The sequence below is a fragment of the Labeo rohita genome, chromosome 1 (assembly GCF_022985175.1).
Source record: "Labeo rohita strain BAU-BD-2019 chromosome 1, IGBB_LRoh.1.0, whole genome shotgun sequence".
Taxonomy (NCBI): Eukaryota; Metazoa; Chordata; class Actinopteri; order Cypriniformes; family Cyprinidae; genus Labeo; species Labeo rohita.
In genome coordinates, this window is record NC_066869.1 from 45,163,814 (window position 1) to 45,189,779 (window position 25,966).

The 25,966-nt window shown below is 30.3% G+C and overlaps 1 protein-coding gene across 2 annotated transcripts in view; it reads left to right on the plus strand.

Annotated features, from left to right (window-relative positions):
• pard3ba (par-3 family cell polarity regulator beta a) overlaps positions 1–25,966 on the plus strand; it is a 193,638-nt gene that overhangs the window by 114,477 nt on the left and 53,195 nt on the right. For both annotated transcript variants that reach the window (XM_051111003.1, XM_051111009.1), the window contains exons 16-18: positions 3,537–3,581; positions 11,604–11,819; positions 16,212–16,395. In XM_051111003.1, the coding sequence (XP_050966960.1) occupies positions 3,537–3,581; positions 11,604–11,819; positions 16,212–16,395 (445 nt within the window). The remainder of the gene's footprint in view (positions 1–3,536; positions 3,582–11,603; positions 11,820–16,211; positions 16,396–25,966) is intronic.

The window sequence follows — 25,966 nt, forward strand, 5'->3', positions numbered from 1 at the left end:
TCTGGGTGGTTGCTGGGATGTTCTGGGTGATGTTGTGATGTTTTTGGTGGGATTTATTGCTTTTTGCATGTTCCCAGGCTTTTTGTGGTGGTTGCTGAGGTTTCTTTATTGTGTTCTAGGTGGTTGTCAAGGTTATTGTTAGGGTGTTCAAGGTTATTGTTAGGGTGTTCATTGTGGCTAGGGTGTTCAGGTTTGTTGCCCGGGTGTTCAGCATGGCTTCTAGTCTGTTCTGGCTGCCTTTCAAGTTATTTATTGTTGCTAGGGTGTTCTGGCTGGTTGCTAGGGTGTTTAGAGTGGTTGCTTGGGTGTTCAGGGTTGTTTCCTGGGTGTTTAGGTTTGTTACTAGGGTGTTCAGTGTGCTTGCTAGGGTATTGTTGCTAGGGTGCTCTTAATGGTTGCTAGGGTGTTTGGAGTGGTTGCTACTAGGGTGTTCAGCGTGGTTGCTAGGATGTTCATTGTTGCAAGTGTGTTCTGGCTTGTTGCTAGGGGGTTCATCATGGTTTCTAGTCTGTTCTGTTTGGCTTCCAGGGTGCTTATTGCTGCTAGGGTGTTTGGGGTGGTTGCTTGGATGTTCAGGGTTGTTACAGGGTGTTCAGCATGGTTGCTAGGGTGTTTATTGTTGCTAGGGTGTTCTGGCTGGTTGCTACAGTGTGTTTAGGGTGGTTGCTTGTGTGTTTATTGTTGCTTGGGTGTTCTTGTGGTTGCTGGGGTGTTTGGGGTGGTTTCTGAGGGGTCTAGTGTGTTCTGGCTCTTTTCTAGGGTGTTCATTGTTGCTAGGTTGCTCTGGGTGGTTGCTAGGGTGTTCTCAACAAATTGCCAGGTTGTTCTGGGTGGTTTGCTTGAATGTGTTATCATGAGTTTGAGCAATAATAGTAGCGATGCCTGACTTGACAAACACTTTGAATGGCATCAATATGAGTATTTGAGTATAATGTGCTCGTGGAGGATGTTTTTGCAGTCTTTCGTGTGTGTGATATTTGCGTGTGTTTTTCTGCATGCATTAGTGCGACATTGTGTCTGTGTTTTGTTGAGTGTGGATAATCCAAATTTGTAGACGCTGTCAAGCATTCAAAGCCAAAATATTATTTTTTCTCCTTTTTTAATTCTTCCGTACCTATTTTTCCCCATCAGCCATGTCTGTGTTCTCTTACATATGTGTCCGCATGTACACACGCGCGTGTGAATCCACAATCCTCTCTTCCCGTGTTATTTCTCTGCTGGGGAAATTGAGCTCATAAAAGATGAAAAGGCTTATTTAAGAGAAATTGCAGTGTAATGAAACCCCATTATTGTATCCCATGGTGCAATGCCTGTGGCAGCAGCTGCTCTTCACTGCTCAATCCTGTTTGTGCGGATTAGTCTCTCTCTCTCTCTCTCTCTCTCTCTCTCTCACACACACTCACACACACACACACGCAGAGACACGCTTTTCACCACTCACACTCAGGCCCACACACACTAATAATTTCTTGTTTTTCTCCACGGGTTGCCACTGTAAATGTCTTATATGTGTCATCATGCTTTACATAGATGTAGTCGCTCATATGCACTGCAGAAGTCCTTTTTGTTTTCCAGAAGAAAATTCTGAGCAAACTTAAAGCAAGATATGATTGACATACTGTTAAAAAAATATGGTCAGAAAAGTGTGTGTGTGTGTGTGTGTGTGTGTGTGTGTGTGTGTTTGGTTTTTTTATATATAGTAGAAAACACTTTTATTCAGCAAGAATGCATTAATTGGATCCAAAGTGTCTGTAAAGACATTTATGTGGTTACAAAAGATTTAAATGCTGTTCATTTAAACTTTGTTCATCTAAGAATCCTGAAAATAAAAAAGGTATTGAACCTTACATGAAAATATTAAGCACAACTGTTTTTAACATTAATAATGACAAGAAATGTTTCTTGCACAGCAAATCAGCATATTAGAATGATTTCTGAAAGATCATGTGAGACTGAAGACTGGAGTAATGATGCTGAAAATTCAGCTTTCCATCAAATGAATAAATTACATTTTACAATATATTCAAATAGAAAACACTTGTTTTAAATTCTTATAATATTTTACAATTATTACAATTTTTACTGCGTTTTTGGTCAATTAAATGCAGCCTTGGTGAGCATAAGAGCTAAAAGCTACTGTAAAAAAAAAAAAAAGATTTAAAACAAAATCAATTATTTATGACATGTTAAAAGACACATTACTTACACCCCCCAACACTAATTAATTTTTTTTTACAATTTGCCACTGTCCTAGGTTTTGCCGATTTGTCAGTAGGATTTTTTTTTACCCATTTAAAACACAATAAAATTTTATATGCTCCTTTATTCATTTATGTATTTTAATATGTACAAGTCAGAATAAGCATGTTGTTTGAATATTACATAAATATTGTTACACTGAATAACAATATAACATTATTTCAACCAAATTTTGACATTTTATTCTCCAAAAACTTATTTGAAACCTTAAAAGTAGACACTTTACTTACATTTAATGTGCTTTCTATAAACATAAAAATACTTTTGTATATTTCTTTTGATGTGGACATCCTAACGTCTTTAACCCATATATATCTTGTTTTATTTTTTCCTTTTTTTTATGGATTTTGCTGTGTGTGCACAATGTAAGTCGAGCTGTTCAAGTGAGTGTGTGTGTGTGTAGTAGTGTGTGTTTAGGCAAACCACAGATGTTCTCAGCTGTACAGAAGCGTAACTGGCCCTACACAGCCTTTCCTAATTAAAACCAAGTGTGGCTACTTGCAGGAGCAGAGAGAGATGGAGCTAGATCCATACATCAACACACATGTGGAGAAAGCTAGATTTAAGGAGATCTCTACAAATCCAAAGCATTATTCTGTCAATTCAGTTCTGTTTCTTATAAACGTTCAGCTAGGACTTGCATGCATTACAACGGGTTCTTTTATTTGTTCTGCAGGTTAAAAATAACTTAAAAATCCAATAAAATCAAACTAAAAGGAATCTGAGAATTTCTTTCTCCTGTTGAATACAAAAGAAGATATTTTAAAGAATGCTGTTAACCAAACAGCTGCTGGTAGCCATTGACTTCCATAGTATTTTGTCCCCCATACTGAAAGTCAGTGGCTACCGTCAGCTGTTCAGTCACCAACATTCTTCAAAATATCTGTCCAACAGATTAAAGAAACTCATACAAGTTTGGAACAACTTGAAAGTGAGTAATAAAGAAGCCTAAACCAGTATATGATAACCTTAGGTGGTCTACTGTCTAAACCAGCCTGACTAATTTGGAAGAGCTGGCTAAGACCGGCTTAGACTAGTTTAAGCTGCTTTTCTCCGCATGATTGTGCGTTGAAGCCATTTATATGCTAACGTCAACAAAATCAACTCTCAATAGAAGTGTAAATGCATGCAAATGTTTTAAAAGTATTACAACAACACTTAAACATTACACGTGTTAACATGACCCTGTTGTGAAGTTATAACCAGTCTGGAATGTCTATTGGGAAACACAAATGAGCGTTTGAGGAGCTGATGGATGTTTTGTTTGTGTGTTTCAGTGGCAGATGAGAGTAACATGGCCTCCATTCAAGGACAAAGACCTGGTAAGAACTTGAACACACACACACAAACACTCACTCAGCACGTATTAAAGCAACGCGGCACATGAGAACAGGATTTTACGACGGTTAAGGGGTTTTGTTAGGCATGTTAAAGTTGCCAGAGTTGGTTGCAACCCTGGTAAAATGTCATTAGTTTTAATGAACAGCAGCAACAGAAATGTGATAAAGGATGGCAATGTGTGATAAATACTTAATTTTATTAGTAAACAATAAGTACATAATTGCTCTGCCAAGTTGTGTCGTTTATCAGCCTCGCAGCATCGGTTTGACCGTGCTGCTTTAGAAGCCAACATCTCTTTTATGGTCAAGCGCTGCAAGGCTGGCCTAAGATCAAGTATGCGATCTGTAAAGCGCTGTGTTAGTTGACTCACAGGCCAGTAATCTGACTCCAGATCAGTGGCTGTGTCTCAGCCAAGTCAAATGAAGATAAACGGAGGGCGACTGTTGGCCATTTGTAGCCTGTCAGTTGAGGTGAGAGAGTGAGTTGCTGCAAGGAGTGATTGAGTTAGTGGAGGAAACAGACAGACACAGTGAAAGCAGTGACCGCACGGTACTAGCAAGACCATAGACGCATGCAGGGTTTGTTTCAAAAAAAAAAAAAAAAATAGACAATATGGTAATTATAATATAGTCATTTTCAGCCTTGACAAACAGCTTTGCATATTTTTGAAGTGACTTAATATTTGATATTTTATATTTATAAATAAATATTTGAATTATAAAATTGTCATATTTCATTTTTATAACTATAATATTAATATATTATCAAATGTTATGTTGTATTTTTTTTTATTGGAGTTTACAATTATTCTCATTATATAAAAAAGAAATAATAAAAATACAAAATTAAATTATTTTATAGATTTTAGCCAACAAAGCAACATTTCTTGATCTTGACAAAATTTTACAGATGTTTTAAGGTGACTTTATATGAAATAATGTAATATAAATTCATATGTAATTTTATAGTTGTATATATAAATTATATACAAAAATACAGTAATATATTTCATATTTAACTATACAATTTATATATTCAAAATTAAATAAAATAATTATTTTATAGATTTTAGTTAACAAAGGGACGTTTTTCAGTCTTGACAAACAGTTTTAGATATTCTATTACATTTTATTACAGATTCTATATTTGATACTTGATTTATAAATACCAAAATACATAAAATAAATACAATAAGTAAAGTGAAAATAAAGTGATAAATATTTCACATTTAACTTAAAACACAAATATTTCAATATTAATTAAAACATTATATTAATACAATATTTTTAGTCAAAAAAATAAATGCCATTTAAATAATATAAAAAAATCTGTAAACTATAATATACAAATATATAAAATAAATCACATTATTTTATTAATTTAATTTAGTTCAACTTGATGCACTAAGATAACTAAAACTGAAATAAAAAAACAACAAAATTACTAAAACGTTACAATTAAAATAAAATCAGAAAATATTTAAATTAATTCATTAAAAAAAATCATTAAACTATAATATACAAATGTATAAAATAAATCACATTATTTTATTAATTTAATTTAGTTTAACTTGATGCACTAAGATAACTAAAACTGAAATAAAAAACAACAAAATTACTAAAAAATGTTACAATTAAAATAAAATCAGAAAATATTTAAATTAATATTTGATTCAAAATATTATTAAAAGCTACAATAGTATCTCATTGGTGCTAAAATAACATTTAATATTTTATTTTATAACTATATTTTAATATTTGTATATATATTTTTAAATATTTTTATTTACAATTTTGTTTATAATATTTTAAATTTGTAATATTTGGCTGATGAAAATTCAGATTTGCATCACAGGAATACATTTAACTGTTATTTTAAATTGCAATAACATTTAACAATATTACAGTTTTCTGATCAAATAAATGCATTTTAAATCTTACTGATTCCAAACTTTTGATTGCCAGTTTATGTGTGTATATACTGTGTAGACAATGTAAAGTTTTATACATTTATGACACAATACAAAACCTGACCGCAGATTTACTGTACGCACAGACTCAAACACATGGCATTGGATCATAAATTACATCATAATCAAAACCACATGCACACAGTCAAGACTGAAATTTAACAGCGTGTGCATGCATAAAAACCATTCGCAATCAAATGTACATGCACAGTCTACACATGACGCTTTTGTATAGTTCTCAGGGGTCGGGGACAATGGTAAATACATGGAAGGCTGATTGGAGTGTAGTTTTACAGATGTGGCATCCGATATATATTGACAGGCTGCAGGCTGTTCTGCTGACGCACTCATTTTTCTCTCTTCCCTCTGGCACGCTCTACCTACGCCAGACTCCTTTATATGCTCTGACATATTTCATTATTAGGATGGTCTTGAAGACGTGGCCGCTCAGAGTTTAATCTGACTAAAAACCCCCAGCTAGTGCCGGCCAAGCCAGCCACTGCGGTACTCTGGGACCTCTCTCTCTTTTCTTCCATCTGCTTTGCAGTAAACGCAGTATTTTTTAATTTATTTTTCCTGTAAATTCACAATCTAGTCCAGCATTATACACTCCCTATTATTATTATTATTGTTAGGATTTTGCACTGTGTACTAAATGTTTTAGAACAGATGAATTGCTTAAGGTCATTTTTAGTTATTTTGTTCTAATAAAAAAAAGCTCTAGCACAGTAATAGGGAATTATGATCCAGTTTATTCAGAATATTGGAGCCAAATGTATTGCTTTTACTCTTGAACATCAGCCTAACCTTAAGCAACCTCAAAAAATATTGCACTCTTGTGATTTTCCCTTTGTGGTAAGTCACAAATCATATGACTGGCTGTGAAAATTGTATCCTGGAAGCCATAATCTGTAAAAAGTACATGAGAAAGAGGTTGTCAGATGTTGCACGCTAGTCTTAACCACTAAATAGCGCTATAAAGGGAGTTTTAGGTGTTCTGAGAGACCAAGTGAAACGCGCTTCGCTGTTAACGGTCGTATTAATCTTTAGATAGATTTTATTGTGAAAGCTGATAGTGAAGCTATATAGAATATAGTTGATGGCCACAGACACTTACACACAGGGTCCAAAATGTTTTGCTTTACTTGCTAATGGCAGGTGAACTGAGAAAATATTTTAGAAAATATTTTGTTTTACCATGAAATTGTATTTTCCATTTGCATTTTATTTTATTTTTATTTTAAGTTAAATGTTATTTTTTATATATATTTTGTTTTTATTTATTTTTTACCTTTTCGCCTTATACAATGTGCCCCTCATATTTTCATTTTCACAAATTCTTATTTAATTTTCACTCACAATTTTGTCTTTTTAGCATTTAAATTTAGCTTTATTTTTTTTTTGAAGAAAGACATTACATTTACGTTTCATTTAACATTTCAACCTTATAGATTAAGTGCTGTCTGTTTTTAGTTTTATTTAATTTTATTATTATTATTATTATTATTTATATATATTTTTTTGTATCTTGTCTCCTTACAAGATGTAAACGTCACCAGTCACAAAAATGTAAATACTTATATAAAAATGTACCCTCATTTTAATTGTCACTAAAGCTATTTTCAAAGCTAAACTTGCATTATTTCATTAAAAGCAAGCATCTTTTTAGCATGTAAGTTTAGTCATTTTTATTTTAAGAAAAGATTACATTTAAACATTTTCAATTAACATTTCAACCTTTAAGATTAAGTGCTGAGTCTTTTTATTTTATATTTTATTTTATTTTATTTTATTTAGTATTTTTAAAATGATGTTACAACCTTACAGATTATAGTGCTGGGTCTGTTTGTTTTATTTTATTTTATTTTGTTTTTATTTTATTTTGTTTTATTTTGTTTTATTTTATTTACTATTTTAAAAATGACATTACAACCTTACAGATTATAGTGCTGTGTCTGTTTATTTTATTTTATTTTATTTTATTATTTTACTTATCCCCTTACAAGAAATTTAATTTAATTTTATTTCATTACGAGACGTAAACTTCAACAGTCACAAAAATGGACATATTTAAAAAAGAAATGTGCCCGTCATATTTTTAGTATCACTGACACTGCTATTTTCCAAGCTAAACTTTATTATTTTATTTATTTATTTTATTAAAAACAAGCAGTTTTGTCTTTTTAGCATGTAAAATTTGCTTTATTTTCTAAAGAAAAAGATTACATTGACCATTTTTAAATTGACGTTTCAACCTTACAGATTGAGTGCTGGGTTTTATTTTATTTTATTTATTTTTATTTTATTTTATTTTATTTTTCACTAACTCGCATTAACTAATTAAAAGCAAGCAATTTTCTCTTTTTAGCAGATTGACATTTCAACCTTACAGATTAAGTGTTGCGTTTGTTTTTTTATTTAATTTTATTTTATTTTTAGAATTATTTTATTTTAGTTTTTTTTTTTTTTTTTTAAAGCAGGCAGGTTATATATATATAAAAATTATTCCTTGCACTGATCTCCACCAATGAGAATTCTCATATTCTTAATTCCTCATATTCTTTATCTCTGCTACTTTCCAAGATAATATTTTCCAAATTGAATATTTTCAGCAGAGGTAAAAGCTGTTAAAAGACATGCAACAGTCACCAACCTTTGATTTGATTTTTGCATGAGAGTCAAATAGTTGTTCTTAAACTGTGATATTGCAGAGTAAAATGCAGAGTTTAATCATACACAATAAGAATTGAGATAGATAACCAGGTCGATTTTGATCTTGTTCTGATTTCAAATACTACTTTCTTTGTTTTTGCGCACAAATTAGTAAAGTATAACTCTCCTTGCAAAGAAAGCGACGTGTGTATGTGTTTGTATGTGTGTGTGTGTGTGTAGCTGGTACGATGAAAAGCCGAGTCTCGGTCCACAGGAGAGGAGAACATGTCCATTAAGACGATAGATGAAAGATGCTGGAGGCAGCGCTCTCTCGGTCTCGCTCTCTCTCTGGCTTCCCTCCAACACACCTACATTTTCCTGTGGCCTCTCTCGTCCAAATGAAGACCACTCATAGCGGCTGCGTTGCTCACGGGCTCCGCGGCGCTTTAGTTCACAGTTCAACATCCTCCAATTCATCTCTCTTCCTCTTCTTGCAGGAGCTGCATGGCAGTCGCCCAGTTACCGTTCCGCCCCGCAGCGCTGCTTCTGCTGATTTGTTTGTTTTTTTCTTCGTCTCATTATTTTCCCTTTTCGTGATAATGGCAGCATACAGGTATCTGTCTGCCGGAGAGACTTCGCCAATTACCGTTTTATTTCCTAAGAAGTCGTTCAAATGACTTTCCCGTCTCGCTGTCGTTTCTCTCGGTCTGCTTCTGCTTCTCGCTCGTGTAGTTTGTTGTTGATTCAGGTTGAGAGCAGCGTGTTGTGCTGGTTTAGATTGATATATGTAAGCGTCCCAGAGAAGGCCATCTGCGCCGTGTGTTTATGCGTGTCGTCATGCATGCGTGCAACGCTGTGGAAGTGAAAACTACATTTTAAACATTTTAAAATGCTTAGATCCTACCGATAACAGCTGCATTTCATGGAAATGAAGTCAATGGATCCAGTGCTTAATTTGTGCAATATGAAATATGAAATCCCAGAACGAGGACCGGTCATGGATCCCAGAGTTTGTTTACTTTGACATGAAACTGAACACAGGGAGAGTTTTGAGTTTAGCTTATATGCACTATTGTTTAAAAGTTTGGGTATGTATGATTAAAAAAATAAATAAGTTATATTTTCAAAAAGTATGCATTCAAGTGATCAAAAGTGAAAGTAAAGACAAATATAATCTTACAAACGATTTCTATTTCAAATAATGTTCTTTTGAACTTTCTATTTATCAAAGAATCCTGCAAAAAAAATTAAGAAAAGAAAGGTGTTTCTTGAGCAGATTTAAACTTTTATATATATATATATATATATATATAAATATTTAAAAAAAAATTATATATATATATAAATTTTTTTTAAATATTTTTTTTCATGTGACATTTAGACCTTATAGATTAAGGGCTGTGTACACTTGATTCACAAAATTTTAATTTTATTGTATTTTATTTTTGTTTTAATTATTTATTTTATTTTATTTTATTTTATTTTATTTTTGTGTGTGTGTGTGTGTGTGTGTGTGTGTGTCAGGAATGGGTTTTTTTATTAAAATGACCAGATTTATATTTTTTTCATCAATTTTTCAATTGACATTTAAACCACTTAAAAGATTAAGTGCTAGGTACAACTGAATTGCAGTATTTAATTTAATTTAATTTTATTTATTTATTTATTTATTTTTTTTTTTCAAACAAACAAACTAACTAACTAACTTACTAAACTAAAAAGTTTAGTAAGTTAGTTAGTTAGTTAGTTTGTTCGTTTGTTGTGCCAGCTTTCTTTTTGTAGTTTTAAAGCCACATTAATACTGACTTGTAACCTTTATGGCATCATCATCCTTAATTTTTGGTGTAGCAGGTTTTTTTAAGAGTCAGATTGACAATAAGCATACATATAGTACAATTAAATTACATTTTAAATTACATTTTAATATTCAGATTTATTTATTTATTTATTTATTGTGTTAGGGTTGACATTTAAACCTTACAGATTAAGGGGTGGGTACACCTGATTTACAGTATTTTGTTTTATTTTATTTTATTTTATTTTATTTTATTAAATTTTATTTTATTTTATTTTATTTTATTTTTCAGTTGACATTTAAACCTTACAGATTAAGTGCTGGGTACAACTGAATCGCAGTTTTTATTTTATTTTATTTTATTTTATTTTATTTTATTTTATTTTATTTTATTTTATTTTATTTTATTTTATTTTATTTTATTTTGTTTTTTCACAGTTTGGCGTCTTTTCCACAATTGGTGTCTTTTATCATTTTGCTGTTGCTGTTGGTTTCTAAAAGTTAGATGCTAAATGTAATTAATTTTACAGTGATTTTACCACAGTTAAACTTTATTTTGTACCTAGAAACTCTGTTTAACTATAGTATAACGATCAGTTGATCGTTGACGTATTCTTTTGTGTATACATTTTCACTGCTTTGTTGTGAACAAAACTGTTTCTTGAAGGAATACTTGAGCCAAGCATGAAAACTCACTCACGGTTTACTCACCCTCATGTCTTTCCAAACCCTAATGACTTTCTTTCGTCTGAGAAACATAAAAGAGAGAATTGTAAAACTTCTCCACTGGTGTTCCTCGTAAGACAAAAGTAATTTGTGTTTGGAGCGACATGAGAGCGAGTAAACGATGACAGAGTTTTGTTCTTTGGCTGAAGTATTCATCTAAAGCATGATTTGCTCTTTCCTGCATGCCTTTTTTTTTTTTTTTCTTTTTCTCAAGCACTTCTTTTTTTTCTTTTGCCCTTTCAGTGTTTGTAGTCCTTCTAGTGCTGCTATTCCTCCATTTTCTTCTGTTGTTTGTGCTTGTTGTAATCCCTCACCTTCTCCTTTTGCTCCTGGTGTTATTGTTTTCAGTCGTTTGCATTGCTCACGGCCTCATGGTTGTTCTTCATCTGTCAGTACTTCATTTAATGCTCCTCTCCCCTGGACTACTTCTACTACTATTTTTCAGTGTAATATTCCTGCACGTCTGGTCTGTGTTTGCAACGCCTCATTTATTCCGTGATGCTCTTTCACCCTCACCTTGAGGTTTCATCATCCACCCTTCTCAAGTCCTCTGTCCCACAGCCGTCTCTACATTTTTCATCTCCGTCTGTTCTTTGAATGCGTCCAAATCCATTATACTTTCAGCTCAGCTCACTTCACAACTGTTGCATTTTCAGTTCACAACTTACGACCACCCTGTTGAAAAGATCAGCTTAGACCAGTGGGATTTTTCTCAGTGGTCCAGGATGATTAGTCCTGATTTGACGTTTCGTAATGTTTGATGGTGCTGGTCTTTTGAGCAGGGCCCTGTACGCTTTGTCTAATCTTGACCTTGATCCTCCATCCTCCCATCACTGACATCCCTCCGTCTCCCCGTCTCAGAACCCCTCTCCTCTAACGGGATGGCGCTGGGACCCCGGTTAGGTCTGCAGAAGTCCAGTTCTCTAGAGAGTCTCCAGACAGCCATGGAGGAGGTCAGTAAGGACGAGGTGCCCTTCCATCGTCCACGCACGCACATGGTGAGGGGCCGAGGATGCAACCTCAGCTTCCGCTACGCCATCGACAAGTCCTACGACGGGCCGTCTGAACCTGAGGATGGTGAGTTTAAAGTGTTAAAGTTTAATTTACAAGTATGTAAAACATTAATTAAATAATTTTAATTAATAATTAAATAATAATGTAAAATAAAAAAAATAAAAAATTGTTAATAATTAGATTAATTGTGACTATGCAAAATCAGTGTAATATTATGATTATTTATATACTATTAAAGTATTTATTATTAGTTTAAATCAGCTTTTTTTCATTTACAGTTTAGTTTAAAGTAATTTTTTTATTACTTTATATATTGTATTTTAGTTCTGTTTTAGATTTAGTAACTTTATTTTAGTTAGTTGTGTCTTTTTGCAAGTTTCAGAATTAAAACAAAGCAAAATTCTTTAAATGTTAATAATGTGCAATATAAATATTAAAATCACATAATTCATATTTAAAGAATTTGTGCTTTAATAAAAAATACTATAATTATAATGTATGTTAATAAGATTAATTAATTAATGTGTATTTAAGTATGTTTGAATTTATTTCAAACATACTTAAATTGAATTAATTTATTGAATTTATTTCAATTATTAAAAAAAAAATAAACGGTTTACAATTATATTAAAATATTAAAATTGTAAATAATTTATTAATGTAATTTATTAATATATATTTTGTTAATATTTATTTTAGGGCCTTTAAATAAAGAATAAATGTATTCATTTATTAATAATACTGTTTTTATGCATTAATAAATTTTAGTTATACTAATTTAATTAGAGTTTAATTTGTTATCCATTGAGGAATATTACATTTTTAAATACTTTATTAATTTATGAATGCATTAATATTTTATTAATATTTATTTTAGGGCATTTAAATAAAGAATAAATGTATTCATTTATTCATATTCAGTTTGTATGCATTTATAAGTTTCAGTTAGTTATTAATTTAATTAGAGTTTAATTTATCAAGTGATCATGGCACCCAACATGAAATATGAAATGTATTTTTTTTATTAATTCTTTAAATATTAATTATGTGATTTTAATATTAATATTGCATGTTAGTAATGACATAATGACAATGAAATAAATAAGGTTTATTAATATGTGTTTACATATGTTTAAATTCTGCCTAGTCCATTTTATTCCAATTATGTATAATAATGTATTAATTTATTAAAATGTATTAATATTTTATTAAGATTTATTTAAAGGATTTTAGAATAATTTATTTATTTATTTTTTTTTGTATTTTGTATTTATTATTTATTTATTAATAATGCTTTTTTAATACATTTATAAGTATTTGTTAATTTTATTAGTTTAATTTGATTATCAACTGAACATGACAAGCGTCATGAAATATGAAATGCATTTTTCATTAGTGCACAAATTCTTTACATTTTAATGTGATTTTAATATTAATATTACATGTCCAATTTATTCCAATTAATTAATTCAAAATAATATATATTAAAAAATAAATAAATAATGTATTAATTTATTAAAATGTATTGATGTTTTATTAATATTTATTTTAGAGCATTTAAATGAATAATAAATCTATTAGTTTATTAATAATACAACTTTAATACATTTAGACATTTCAGTTGTTATTTTCAAGTTTTATTAAAGTTTTATTTGTTTATTAACTGGTCATGACAACTAACATGAAAATATGAAATGTATTTTTATTTTATTTTTTATTAGTGCACTGATCAGTTGTTTATGTCTAATGTTGCATAAGGACTAATATAGAATATTATTCTAGTATTTTATTCGATCGCGCTTTATTTTAAAGACCAATTTGCACTATTAATTAGTTGCTTATTAACATGCATATTACTAGCATATTGGCTGTTTATTAGTACTTATGAAGCACATATTAACGTCTTATTCTGCATGACCGTATTTTAGATCCGTTAATCCCTTAACAACCACTTTACTATTAATAATCAGCACATTAGGAGTTTGTTCAGGGAGATCCCTTAATGGTTAATAGTGAATGTGTTTCCTATTCTAAAGTTTTACCTTTTATCGTAATTTGAACAGAAGGCCTCAGTGGTTTTCTGCAGTTATTGCTCACAACAGCTACAGTAAAGCACATTAATGAGAAGAGTGTGTGCCGCATAGCAGTAAATGCATGTTGTTGAGCACAGTAGTGAGATTGTCACGAGTTTTGCCAAACACGTGCTAACGGTTACAACTGCATACCACCGCTTCTCGCTTTGCCAAAGTGCATCTGGGCCTTTCACATTCATTACTCCCATCAAAACACCCCATAAGCTCATAAGTCTTAACATGCATTTTTCCTCATTATGTATGCTGCTGCATTAAGAAAGTTAAAGAAATTGAAATTCACCCTCAGTGTTGTGAACAATTTATTATTGCACGGTATTCCAAATAAATAATATATGCATGACCTGTTGAGTTTACAAATGTCACATTATGGAAGTAAAATGGGTTGCAAATTCTGTTTCATGTTGACTTTAAATCTCTTCTAAAGTTCAGAGCCGTATCTCAGAACAGTTGGGTGCCAGGGAAGCTCCTTCACTTTTAGTAGCTCGTTTGAGAGATGAATTTGACTCTCGGTGACTCATTGGGCATCGTGAGCCAGTGTGGAGTGAATCAGCAAATGCACGTCTCACAGATTTTTGTGTGAACCTCCAGCAGCAAGTCAGCACATTCAAGGGCACGTATCACCCCTGCTCTTTCTCATTGACACTAAAGACCCCTTCTAAATGAGAAATAGACACACAACTTCAGCACCAGCCCGAGATGCCTTCGATTAGAAGTGTCATGAGTTAATGTCAAGCTTTCTGCACCCTTAGCAGAGGTGCTGGATGAATGGAGGTCTGTGCATATTAACTTAGAAGCAACACACCCAATGCAACAGGGTAAATCACACCAAAATATGTCCAGGCCACATTTCGCAACAAAAGAATAAACTAAACTAAACTAAACTAAACTAAAATAAAATAAAATAAAATAAAATAAAATAGCTGGTGCATTAAAGATGCACATTAAATTCATACATAGTGCCATAATGTGTAAATAATTAACATAAAAAATGACAGACTGTCAGTAAGTAAATAAATAAATAACTAAATAAATCAATAATATAAAATATGTTTTGCAAAAAGAAAACAAAGCATATTTCCTGGTGCGTTAAAGATGCAAATGAAATTTATAAATACTGCCACAATGTGTAAATAATTAACATAAAAAATTACAGGTTGTCAGTAAATAAAATATAATAAAATATAAAATAAATGTTAATGCAAAAAGAAAATGAAGCATATTTGCTGGTGCATTAAAGATGCAAATGAAATTTTGAAATACTGCCACAATGTATAAATAATTAACAAAAAATGACAGATTGTCAGTAAATGTGATAAAATAAAATGTTTTGCAAAAAATTAAGCATATTTGCTGATGCGTTAAAGATGTAAATAAAATGTATAAGTACTGCCACAATGTGTAAATATTTAACATAAAATAATGAAAGATTATCAGTAAATAAAATAAAATAAAATAAAATATAAAATAAATATTTTGCAAAAAGAAAATGAAGCATATTTGCTGATGCATTAAAGATGCAAATGCAGTTTATAAATACTGCCACAATGCGTAAATAATAACACAAAAATGACAGATTGTCAGTAAATGAAATTAAATGAAATAAAATAATAATTAAATTAAATTAAAAAATGTTTGCAAAAAGAAAATAGCATTTGCTGGTGCATTAAAGATGAAAAAAATCATAAGTACTGCCACAATGTGTAAATAATTAACAAAATTATGACATTGTCAGTAAATAAAATATTTTGCAAAAAGAAAATGAAGCATGTTTTGTGGTGCATTAAAGATGCAGATAAAATTATAAATGCTACCACAGTGTGTAAATAATTAACATAATCAGAAAAAGGACAGATTGTTAGTAAATGGATCTTATAAAATGTTTCACACTACAGTAATTATTATTATTATTATTATTTTTGCATCGTGATGATTGAAAATATGGGAGTAAATGTACTTAATATTATGCAAAATGCAAAAATAAATATATTATTTTTGGGTGAAATATTACATTATGTTCTATTTAACACTCATTACTTTTAGTACAGGCTTTGAAAATAATAGATTTCTATGTAATCTCATTCATTTTTCTGTGTAGGACTGATTAACCTTATCTGTGAATTTTCAAATATTTGCTTTCATATCATTACTTTTTCCTATCAGATGTGTTTTTTTTAATGCATATGATTTTACTCTTGCTAAAATTGCCATCTGGATTTGATTTACAGGTAAAAATACTGTAAACAAAGAGTTTTTTCCTTATTTACTAACAAACAAGAGTGTTTTGTGGATTGTTGTTTGATTCCTCACGATTAGATCTCATTAGGTGTTTGCTCACGTCTGTGTCTTTGTTCTTCACCAACAGATGACTCTGAGGAAGACTCCGGAAGAGACACGCCTGCCAGCAGCTCCTCTCGACAGGAACTGGATGATGACAAGAAGGTAAAGAAAAAGAAAACCAAAAAGAAGAAAGAGAAAAAGACCAAGAAGAAGGACGAGCCCGAAGACCCTGACAGAAAGACAAAGAAGAAAGGATTTGGACTGTTGAGGTATGAGGCTAGAAATTCACACACATCACTGTTTCACTCAAGCATAATTTGTAAAGGAAATCTTTACATGTGATTTGCACCAAATAATTCCTCATAAAGCTGCTTTGCAGCTCTAAAAAGAGCCATATCATGGAAAAAGGACTATTTGGGTTTTTTTTTTTTCAAAACAGGAAATCTGATGTATAATCTTAATGGTCCAAAGTAAGTTAGAAAATAGTCATGTAGAACTAAATTTGAGTTTTCAAGGGGGTGATTGAAGGTACTGCATACGGGCCTCCTGACGCAGCTGCACAAGGAGGCCTTCCTATAATTACAGCAATTGAGGACAAGAAAAGTAAACTAACTATATGCTGTCTTTGTGTGATTTTATAAATATAGGCAGAGACAGATAAGATGACAGACATACAGTGATATCCACGCCTATAATTGAGATCGACAGGCTTGTGTTTGAGGGTTTTATATTTGGGCTTCATGCATAATCTCTTTCCCTTCTTTCATATGAGATGAAAGATGATTGAATGACAGCGTATGTGTCTCTAAACTATAAAATAGAGCTGCTGTGTCTCATCTGTGAAGACTGACCCCTGTTTTTCCAGCTTTGACTATCAGCAGATCTCTGTATGTGCATGGCAAGCTTTATTTTAATCGTTTTTTTGTGACATTTTTAGAATAGAATCATATATCTTATATATATATATATATATATATATATATTTATTTTTTTTTTTTTCTTATTATATTTTAGTATGTTCCTTAATAAATTATATTATTATATTTCAATTTTATGATGTTATTATATATTATTATTATATTTTTAACAATATATATCATCCTTACATCTTTTCTATATATTTTTTTTTATAAAATATTAATATATAATATCTAAAGTTGTCTTCATTTCTAAAATATATAATGTATAAAATATATATGTTTTCATGTATTTATGATGTATGTCAACCCTACATTACATATATTACATACAATAATACATTTCGTATTTTTATTTATTATATTTCAATTTTATTATATTATTAAATATAATATTACTGTGATATTTAATATATATTTTTACAGTATATATCAGCCCTACATTACATCTGTTATATATATATATTTTTTATTCATATATAAAATATAAATTTGATTTCATTTCTAAGAATATGTAAATATTTCATTACATGTTTTTATTACATTTTGTTATTCAATTTCAAATTTATTGTATTATTATTATTATTATTATTATTATTATTATTATTATTATTTACAATATATCAGCCCTACGTTACATCTGTCATATATTTTTTATAAAATGTTCATATATAATATATAAATTTGATTTAATTTCTAAGATATATAAATATATAGTTTAAAATTTAAAATGTGATATATATTTTGTTTTATATATTATGTCAACCCTACATTACATATATCACATAGAATAATACATTTATATTTTTATTATATTTCATTACATGTTTTTATTACATTTTGTTATTCAATTTCAAATTTATTGTATTATTATTATTATTATTATTATTTACAATATATCAGCCCTACGTTACATCTGTCATATAAATATTTTTTATAAAATGTTCATATATAATATATAAATTTGATTTAATTTCTAAGATATATAAATATATAGTTTAAAATATAAAATGTGATATATATTTTGTTTTATATATTATATGTCAACCCTACATTACATATATCACATAGCATAATACATTTATATTTATAATTATATTTTTTATTACATTTTATTATTATATTTCAAATGTATTGTATTATTATTATTTTTTACAATATATCAGCCCTACATTACATCTGTCATATATATTTTTTATAAAATATTCATATATAATATATACATTTGATTTAATTTTTAAGATATGTATAAATATATAATGTATAAAATGTAATATGTGATATATATTTTATGTGTTTATATATTTTATGTCAACCCTACATTACATATATCACATAGAATAATGCATTTATATTGTTATTATATTTAATTATGTTATTATTATTACATCTTATTATATATATTATATTCAATTTATATATTAAACATATACATTATATCATATATTATACACCTATAATATATATTATATTATATCTGTCATATATATATATATATATATATACTGGACCCTTGTTTTTGTAGCTTTGACTATCAGCAGATCTATTTTAATAATTTGTTTTTGTGATTTTTAACATTTTGTTTACAAAGTTGATGGAGAATTGTATCCACAATTAGGATGTTCAACAAGAAAAAGTGTAGGTTGTGACTTGATTTTATCCATTGGTAATCGTTTGGATCGTGTAAAATGGGTGACGAGCACAAGAATGGCTGGAAGTCGAGGACATTTAGCTAAAATGTTACCGCTTTGGTTTGTTTTTCATACTGTTTTCACCATTTGCTGTCTAAACTTACTGCTACGTTGTAAAATCGTCCTTCCATGACTGTTTCGTGCGGCGGTCAAAGATGAGAGATGCGTTGAAATCGCAAGTCATGTGAAAGGGTTTTACAGTTCCCCTCTCTTTAACGCTGATGAAATTCCCAGAAATTCAAAGTCGTGGCCAAATAGCAGCGAGCCGAACAGCTTGGACGTATTCATTGAGGGTTTTTGCCAGACAATTTGTATCACATCTCTGCTTTCCAATCTGCTTCCTTATTGAATTTGAAAAATGGCTTAATTAGCCATTGTGTTATGGTGCAATTTAATCTAATTGTAAAGTCTTCACGGGTGCTTTTCATCATCTTAAAAAAAAGGAAAAAGGCAAATTATAAACATGTGAGAGCGTGATTCATGGTTCGTTTTTCAAGTTTGCAGCAGAACAAACTGGTGATTTTCATTTCGTGCCTTTTAGGGGTGAAAATGTTGTGTTTATCGTGCGGTTTTGAAGACAGATGTGCCGTTTGTATGGGCCGCGCTTACAGATGGATTTGTGGGCTGCTTTCAACATGACAACAATAGAGCGTCAGATTTTTTGGAGCTTCGTGTTTTGGCTGCCTGCCGGGATATCTTTCGATTCACTTGTCTTTCAGTGTTTTCACAATTAGAGGCGTTTTACTGTATAAGCGAGGCGTCAGTGAAACAATGATTAAAGCGCCCTGTATTATTTGAGTTTCTGTTAGGGATAAGTGTGTAGTAATGGAGGTTTTGTCTGGCTGTGTGTAATATGCATTCAGTCTCAATATATATCTTACATATAACAATCTAAAAATAATAAACGGATATACAGTTTTCACCCATCAGATGTAAAATTTGCCAAAAATGGCACTTTTTTTTTTTTAATTAAAATATTTTTATTTTCATTAATACATTATTTTTAATTATAGTAAACAGCTCTAGAAATGTAATTAATTTTAAATATTTAAACCTATATAATGTATAAAATATATACAATGTGTGTGTGTGTATAAATTGCACATAAAAAAGTAAATAAATATATAAATAAAAGAATATATATCAGCCCTCCATTACATCTGTTGTATATATTTTTATATAAAAATATTTTATATATAAAATATTCATATATAAATTATATAAATTTCATTTCATTTTTAAAATATATAACGTATAAAATATATAAAATATGATATGTATTATATATGTCAACCCTACATTACGTTATATTACGTAGAATAAAGCATTTTATATTTTTATGTTTTATTATTTAAGTTTTATTATTATTTTGATTTTATTTATTATTATTATTATCATTATTATTATATATTTTACAATATATATCAACCCTACATTACATCTGTTTTTTTTTTGTTTGTTTTTTTACAAAATATGCATATATAACATATACATTTGATTTCATTTCTAAAATATATAATGTATAAAATATATGAAATGTGATATATTTATTTTGTGTAATATGTCAACCCTACAATACATATGTTACATAAAATAATACATTTTATATTTTTAGTTTTATTTTCTTATATTTATTATTAAATGTTGTTATTATTATATTTTTTATTGTTTTTAATAATAATAATAATAATAATAATTATTATATTTTTACATTATATATCAGCCCTACATTTCATTGTTTATGTATAGAAATTTTTTTTAAATAAAAAAATGTTAAATATAAAATGTGATATATATTTTATCTATGTATTATATATTATTATGTTAACCCTACATTACATATATTACATCAAATAATTCTAGTTTAGTGCGGTTTTTGTCTCCATATTTTGGCTGAAAGTCACATAAAAACATGTGCTACAGAGTTCATCCTTTTAAACATGCAAATTCAACCTCATACAATCTTCAAATAAATAAACCCCGCACATGTGGCTATTTGGACACTGAACACACATTTTGTACAATCCCACACTGCTCTGATATAAAACACACGTCTGCAGCTTTCCGATCCGTCCACCTCAATTGGGTGTAACGTTCCAAATCTGAACTAACAAATCCAAAGCGGCATCAAGCCAATTAGCACGCCTGTACTTCCACTACCCAGAATGCATCATACACGAGTTGTGTTGCACATCGAGATTACACACCAACCCTCATCTTGCGTTCCTAAGCCAACAGCAGTTAGACACGTACTAGTGTAGCTATAAACACGCTCATAGTTTATGTTTATGAGTGAGCAGATGGGCTTTGACAGTAATCTGAAATGGAGATGATTCTTTAATTTACTTAAATTTAGCATTTGGCTCTGTTTAATCCCTGGATGATTTTAAAGAAAGTCAGCGCTCTCCCGCTGCGCTCTTGACATGTTGTGAATGTCGTTCCTCTTACAGTTTGGTGTTATTAAAGTTGTAGCAAAAGTTCTACATGTACAGTTTGAATTATTTAAATTACATGTAGTTTGCTTTCGAAGATCATTTTGGGTTTGTGACTCTGTACAGTAACGGCAGCCGCGTCGAGTAGCGTGTGCCGTGCACAGTCTTTTACGGCTCCATAGAGAAACATTCAACCGTGGCTTCAATTACAGTGACTTAGAGTTACACGGCCTATAAAAAAGCTAATACACACCGCCTTGTGAAAACAAGCATTAGCGACTGACAGTCTAACACAGAAATGTCTTCACAAATGCATTCGATTTCACATTTCCTAAAGGAAGTTTTAGTGGTATTTGCACATGTAAAACTCAGTCATGAGGTAAGATTTGGTCTGAATTGGTTTTACATTATTGCAGGCAGTAACTAAGGTGTCCTGAGAGATTTTTTTAAATAAAAAAATTGCCATCTAAAAACTTAAACGGGACATCAGATGGCAATTTTTTACAAGTTGGCCTGTAAGATTGTTAATGTTTTTAAAGCAGTTTCTTCTTCTCGCCAAGCCTGCATTTATTTGATGTAAAGTACAGTAAACAGTAAAATTTTTAAATATTTTTACTATGTTACATAACTCTTTTCTATTTGAATATATTTTAAAATGTAATTTATTCCTGTGATTTCAAAGCTTCATTTTAGCATCATTACTTCAGTCACATGATCCTTCAGAAATCATTCTAATATTCTGATTTGCTGCTCAAAAAACATTTATTATTATTATGATGTTGAAAACAGCTGAGTAGAACTTTTCAGGTTTCTTTGATGAATAGAAAGTTCAGAAGAACAGCATTCATCTGAAATAGAAATCTTTTGTAACATTATAAATGTGTTTATCATCACTTTTGATCAAATAGAAAGCGGTTATTTTAAATAGTAAAAAATATTTCAGAAATTTACATTTTTTGCTGTACTTCGGATCAAATAAATGCAGGCTTGGTGAACAGAAGAGACTTCTTAAAAAAAAAAAAAAAAAATTAAAAATCTTACTGTTCAAAAGCTTTTGACTGATGATGTACTTTGGTTAAAATTTTAAAATTCCTCAACGGTTGTGTTAAACAACACCTTTTTACCTTGTCAGAAACACCTCTGTTCACTGCAACCCGTTTCGGTGCATGGCTCTTTAAATGCTAATGAGCTGCCGCTCACCCCACCTCCTCTTCCGTGTTTTGTGCATTCGTTGGTGCATTATCATCAAAAATGAAACTAACCCACGGCTTCATCAGTGTCTCTGAGAAAATGGTGCACAGCGTACAACTGGCTGAGGGTGGGAATATGCAAATATGGGACAGTCAGCAGTTGTGGGCGGGGCATGAGCAATATGACATCATAATGCACAGAAAATCAAAACGGCTTGAGAATTGAGAATGTTTAGGTTTTCTGCTGATTTAAAAAAAAAAGTCGTAAATGGATTTTTATCATTGTAGGGTGGTTGTCAGTGTTGCCAAGTCTCGACCCCAAAAACTTGATATTTAGCCCCTGGAATGCTAATTTACAAGGGTAACCCCGACAAAAAACATGTATTTTTACACCCCAGAATGTGATTTTTAACAGGGGACCCCCCTCGAAATGCAATCGGGCTACTTTTGGGCTTTTGAGTAGCAATTGGGCGGGTTTTGTTGTGAAAACCTGGCAACCCTGGAGGTTATGTCCACTCACTGCTAAGACACATCTATATACAAACGCCATGTAAAAGTGAATTTTGATCCAATGTCCCCTTTATGTTTGAAGTAATCTGGCTCAGCCTGCTACAGTAGCCACGCCCCAAACTCTCGCTATTGGTTGAGCTGGAATGATTGACAATTCAGTTGTAAATGCGTTGATTGTGTCTGGAAAGCTTCTGGGGGATATAAACCCATTAATGGCATGGTTATAGTAGTCAATGAATAATAAACTGCATTAAGAGAATGTGTTTTTACAAAAAAAAAAATACAAACTTCCACTTTAAGAGCCGATTTACAGACAAGTGATGTGTGTTGTAAGTAGTTAATGGCAGATACTATGTTTAACTGCCTTCGCACACACAGTATGCTTTCACGGTTATGACATTTGGTGCACATACAATCATACAATGACGTTTATAATGGATTCCATGTCTGTTTATTGACATGTTGAATTATAGCTTATATTTAGCATTGCACACATGCTTCAGCGGGGGTGGGATGGACACATCACGTTTTTTTCCCGTCTGAGTGGGAACATATGAAGCTGTTAACACAATCGCTCAGTGCAGCCCGCGAGAGGCTAATTACTGAAATCTGTTTCTAAAATTGAACCCCATTCTGCAGCGATTTCCTCATTTATTCATGCCGATGTATTCTGTCAGTCAGGCGTTATGGACTAAAAACACATATTCATATTAGCAGGGACGGCACAGAGACTTATGAATATTAATGAGCTTTTGCATACTTAATCGCTCGTGGCAGGCCCTTCTTTGCGTGTTTGTTTGCGAGGGTTCATTTGTAGGTTCATCTGTGGGCTCAAACTTCACAAGTCTCGACACGGTGCGTGTCTCTCAAACTTTTTTGAACGTAGTGAAACGCTTAAGCTAAATTGTCTACGAGAGGTATTAAACCCTAGACGTTTAACGATGCGCCTATGTGTATTTTAACGACTCAAGATGGCAGTTTAAGTTGAAACTCAGTTTATATAAAGAAAACTTTTGTGAAATGATGACAGACATTCTGCTTGGGTTTAGGTTTATAAGATGGGGACCCCGTGCTGTCAAGGTCCACAAACGGCATGTTAAAAGCATCCTAAAATTAGTTCATATGACTCATGCACTGTATTCCAAGTCTTCTGAACTTAAACAATAGTTTTCTGTGACTGTATTTTAAATAGTTATGCACAGATTTGTTTGTTTGCCATGAAAATCTGTATTATATTATAATTATATTATATTATTGTAAACATTTATTTCTAAATCTCAGTCCATGTCCATGTAAATGTATTATTTTTATTAAATTATTGTAGACATTTAGTTATAAATATCTAATTTCATGTCCAATTTACATTATAATATTATATTATTACATTATATATATTATATTAAAATGTATTATATTATTGTAGACAGTTGTAAATCTCTTTTTGTGTACATGTAAATTTCTATTATTATTTTCGTTATATAATTATAATTGTAGACATTTAGTTATAAATAACAAATTTTGTGTCCAATTAAAATTATTATCTTATGTTAACTTATATTATATTATATTAATTATATTATATTATATTATTGTCGACATTTAATTGTAAATCTCATTTCATGTCCAGTTAAAATTATATTATATTATATTATATTATATTGTCAAAATTTAGTTGTTAATCTCATTTCATGTCCAGTTAATGTTATATTATATTATATTTTATTATGTTATGTTATGTTATGTTATGTTATTATTTTATTTATATTATATTATTGTAGACATCTCTTTTCATGTACATGTACATTTTTATTATTATTTTTATTTTTATTATATTATTGTATTATTATTTATTATTTTATTGTAGACATCTCTTTTCGTGTACATATACATTTTTATTATTTTTTTTATTATTATATTACTGTAGACATTTTAGTTATAAATACCTGTATCTCATTTTGTGTCCAATTAAAAATTGTATTATATTATATTATATTAGCTTTTTTGTAGGCACATTTTTGCAGTACATTATTTTTAATATTCACTTTTAAATATTTATATTTGAATTTTAATTATTTATTTAAACATTTAATATTTTAAATATATTAGAATGTTATTAAAGAGAATAATAAAAGTGCACTACTAATACTGTTGTGTTGTTTCGCGAACAAATCAGTGTGTTTTGTGAGTGTGAATGGTCAGAATATGTAAGCACTTCTCATAGCTGCACTCATACTGCATTACTGTTCGTTTGTGTATTAGACAGACAGTGAGAGTGTCAGTTTAAGCACGCACTATTGTATTGAGTTTGTCAAGGTTTAGTCTGGAAACCACAAGCAGTATCCCATGGCACTTGCTCCTCGTCTTCCATCTCCAGCAGGCGTTCATTGTGAGCGGTGTTATGAGACAGCTGTGTGATTGATGGACTTCTCTCCAGCAGGCCCGGGCTCAGGGAACGCTGCTCTGACGGTAAAGGTTAACAGCCTCTTTCCCATCAGAGACACGCCTGGCCTGGAAGTGGTCAAATCACATTAACCTTTACTTTCACGCCTTTTTAATATTAGCAAGTGCTGAAAAAATAAAAATAAAAATCCCCTCATGGAGATTCAACATGCTCAAATATAGAGGAACAGCATGGGTGGCACTTTCAACTTTTTTGTCTTGTTTTTTTAATTACAGCAAGTTTAAAAACCATACTATGTGAAAATCTTAAGTCTAATCACCTCTAAACTTATTAGCACTCCTCTCCTCAATTCAAATCCATAAAACATATCCATAAAATTCATACTTATTAAACAAACAGGGTTATTAGAGTTAACTAAAACCATGAAAAACATTTCCGTTACTTGAAATAATATAAACAATAAATGAAATAAAATATTTTTAAAAATCTGTAGGTTAGATTAAAATTTCTCATTTTAATTAAGATGTACTAAAGTAACTAAAATTAAAATGTATAAAAACATTTAATAGATGTTATAAAAAAAACACTAAAAATATTTTTTATTAAATTATTGTAAACAATTAGTTATAAATATCTTGTTTCATGTCCTATTATATTATATTATATTATATTATATTGTTTTATATTATATTGTATTAT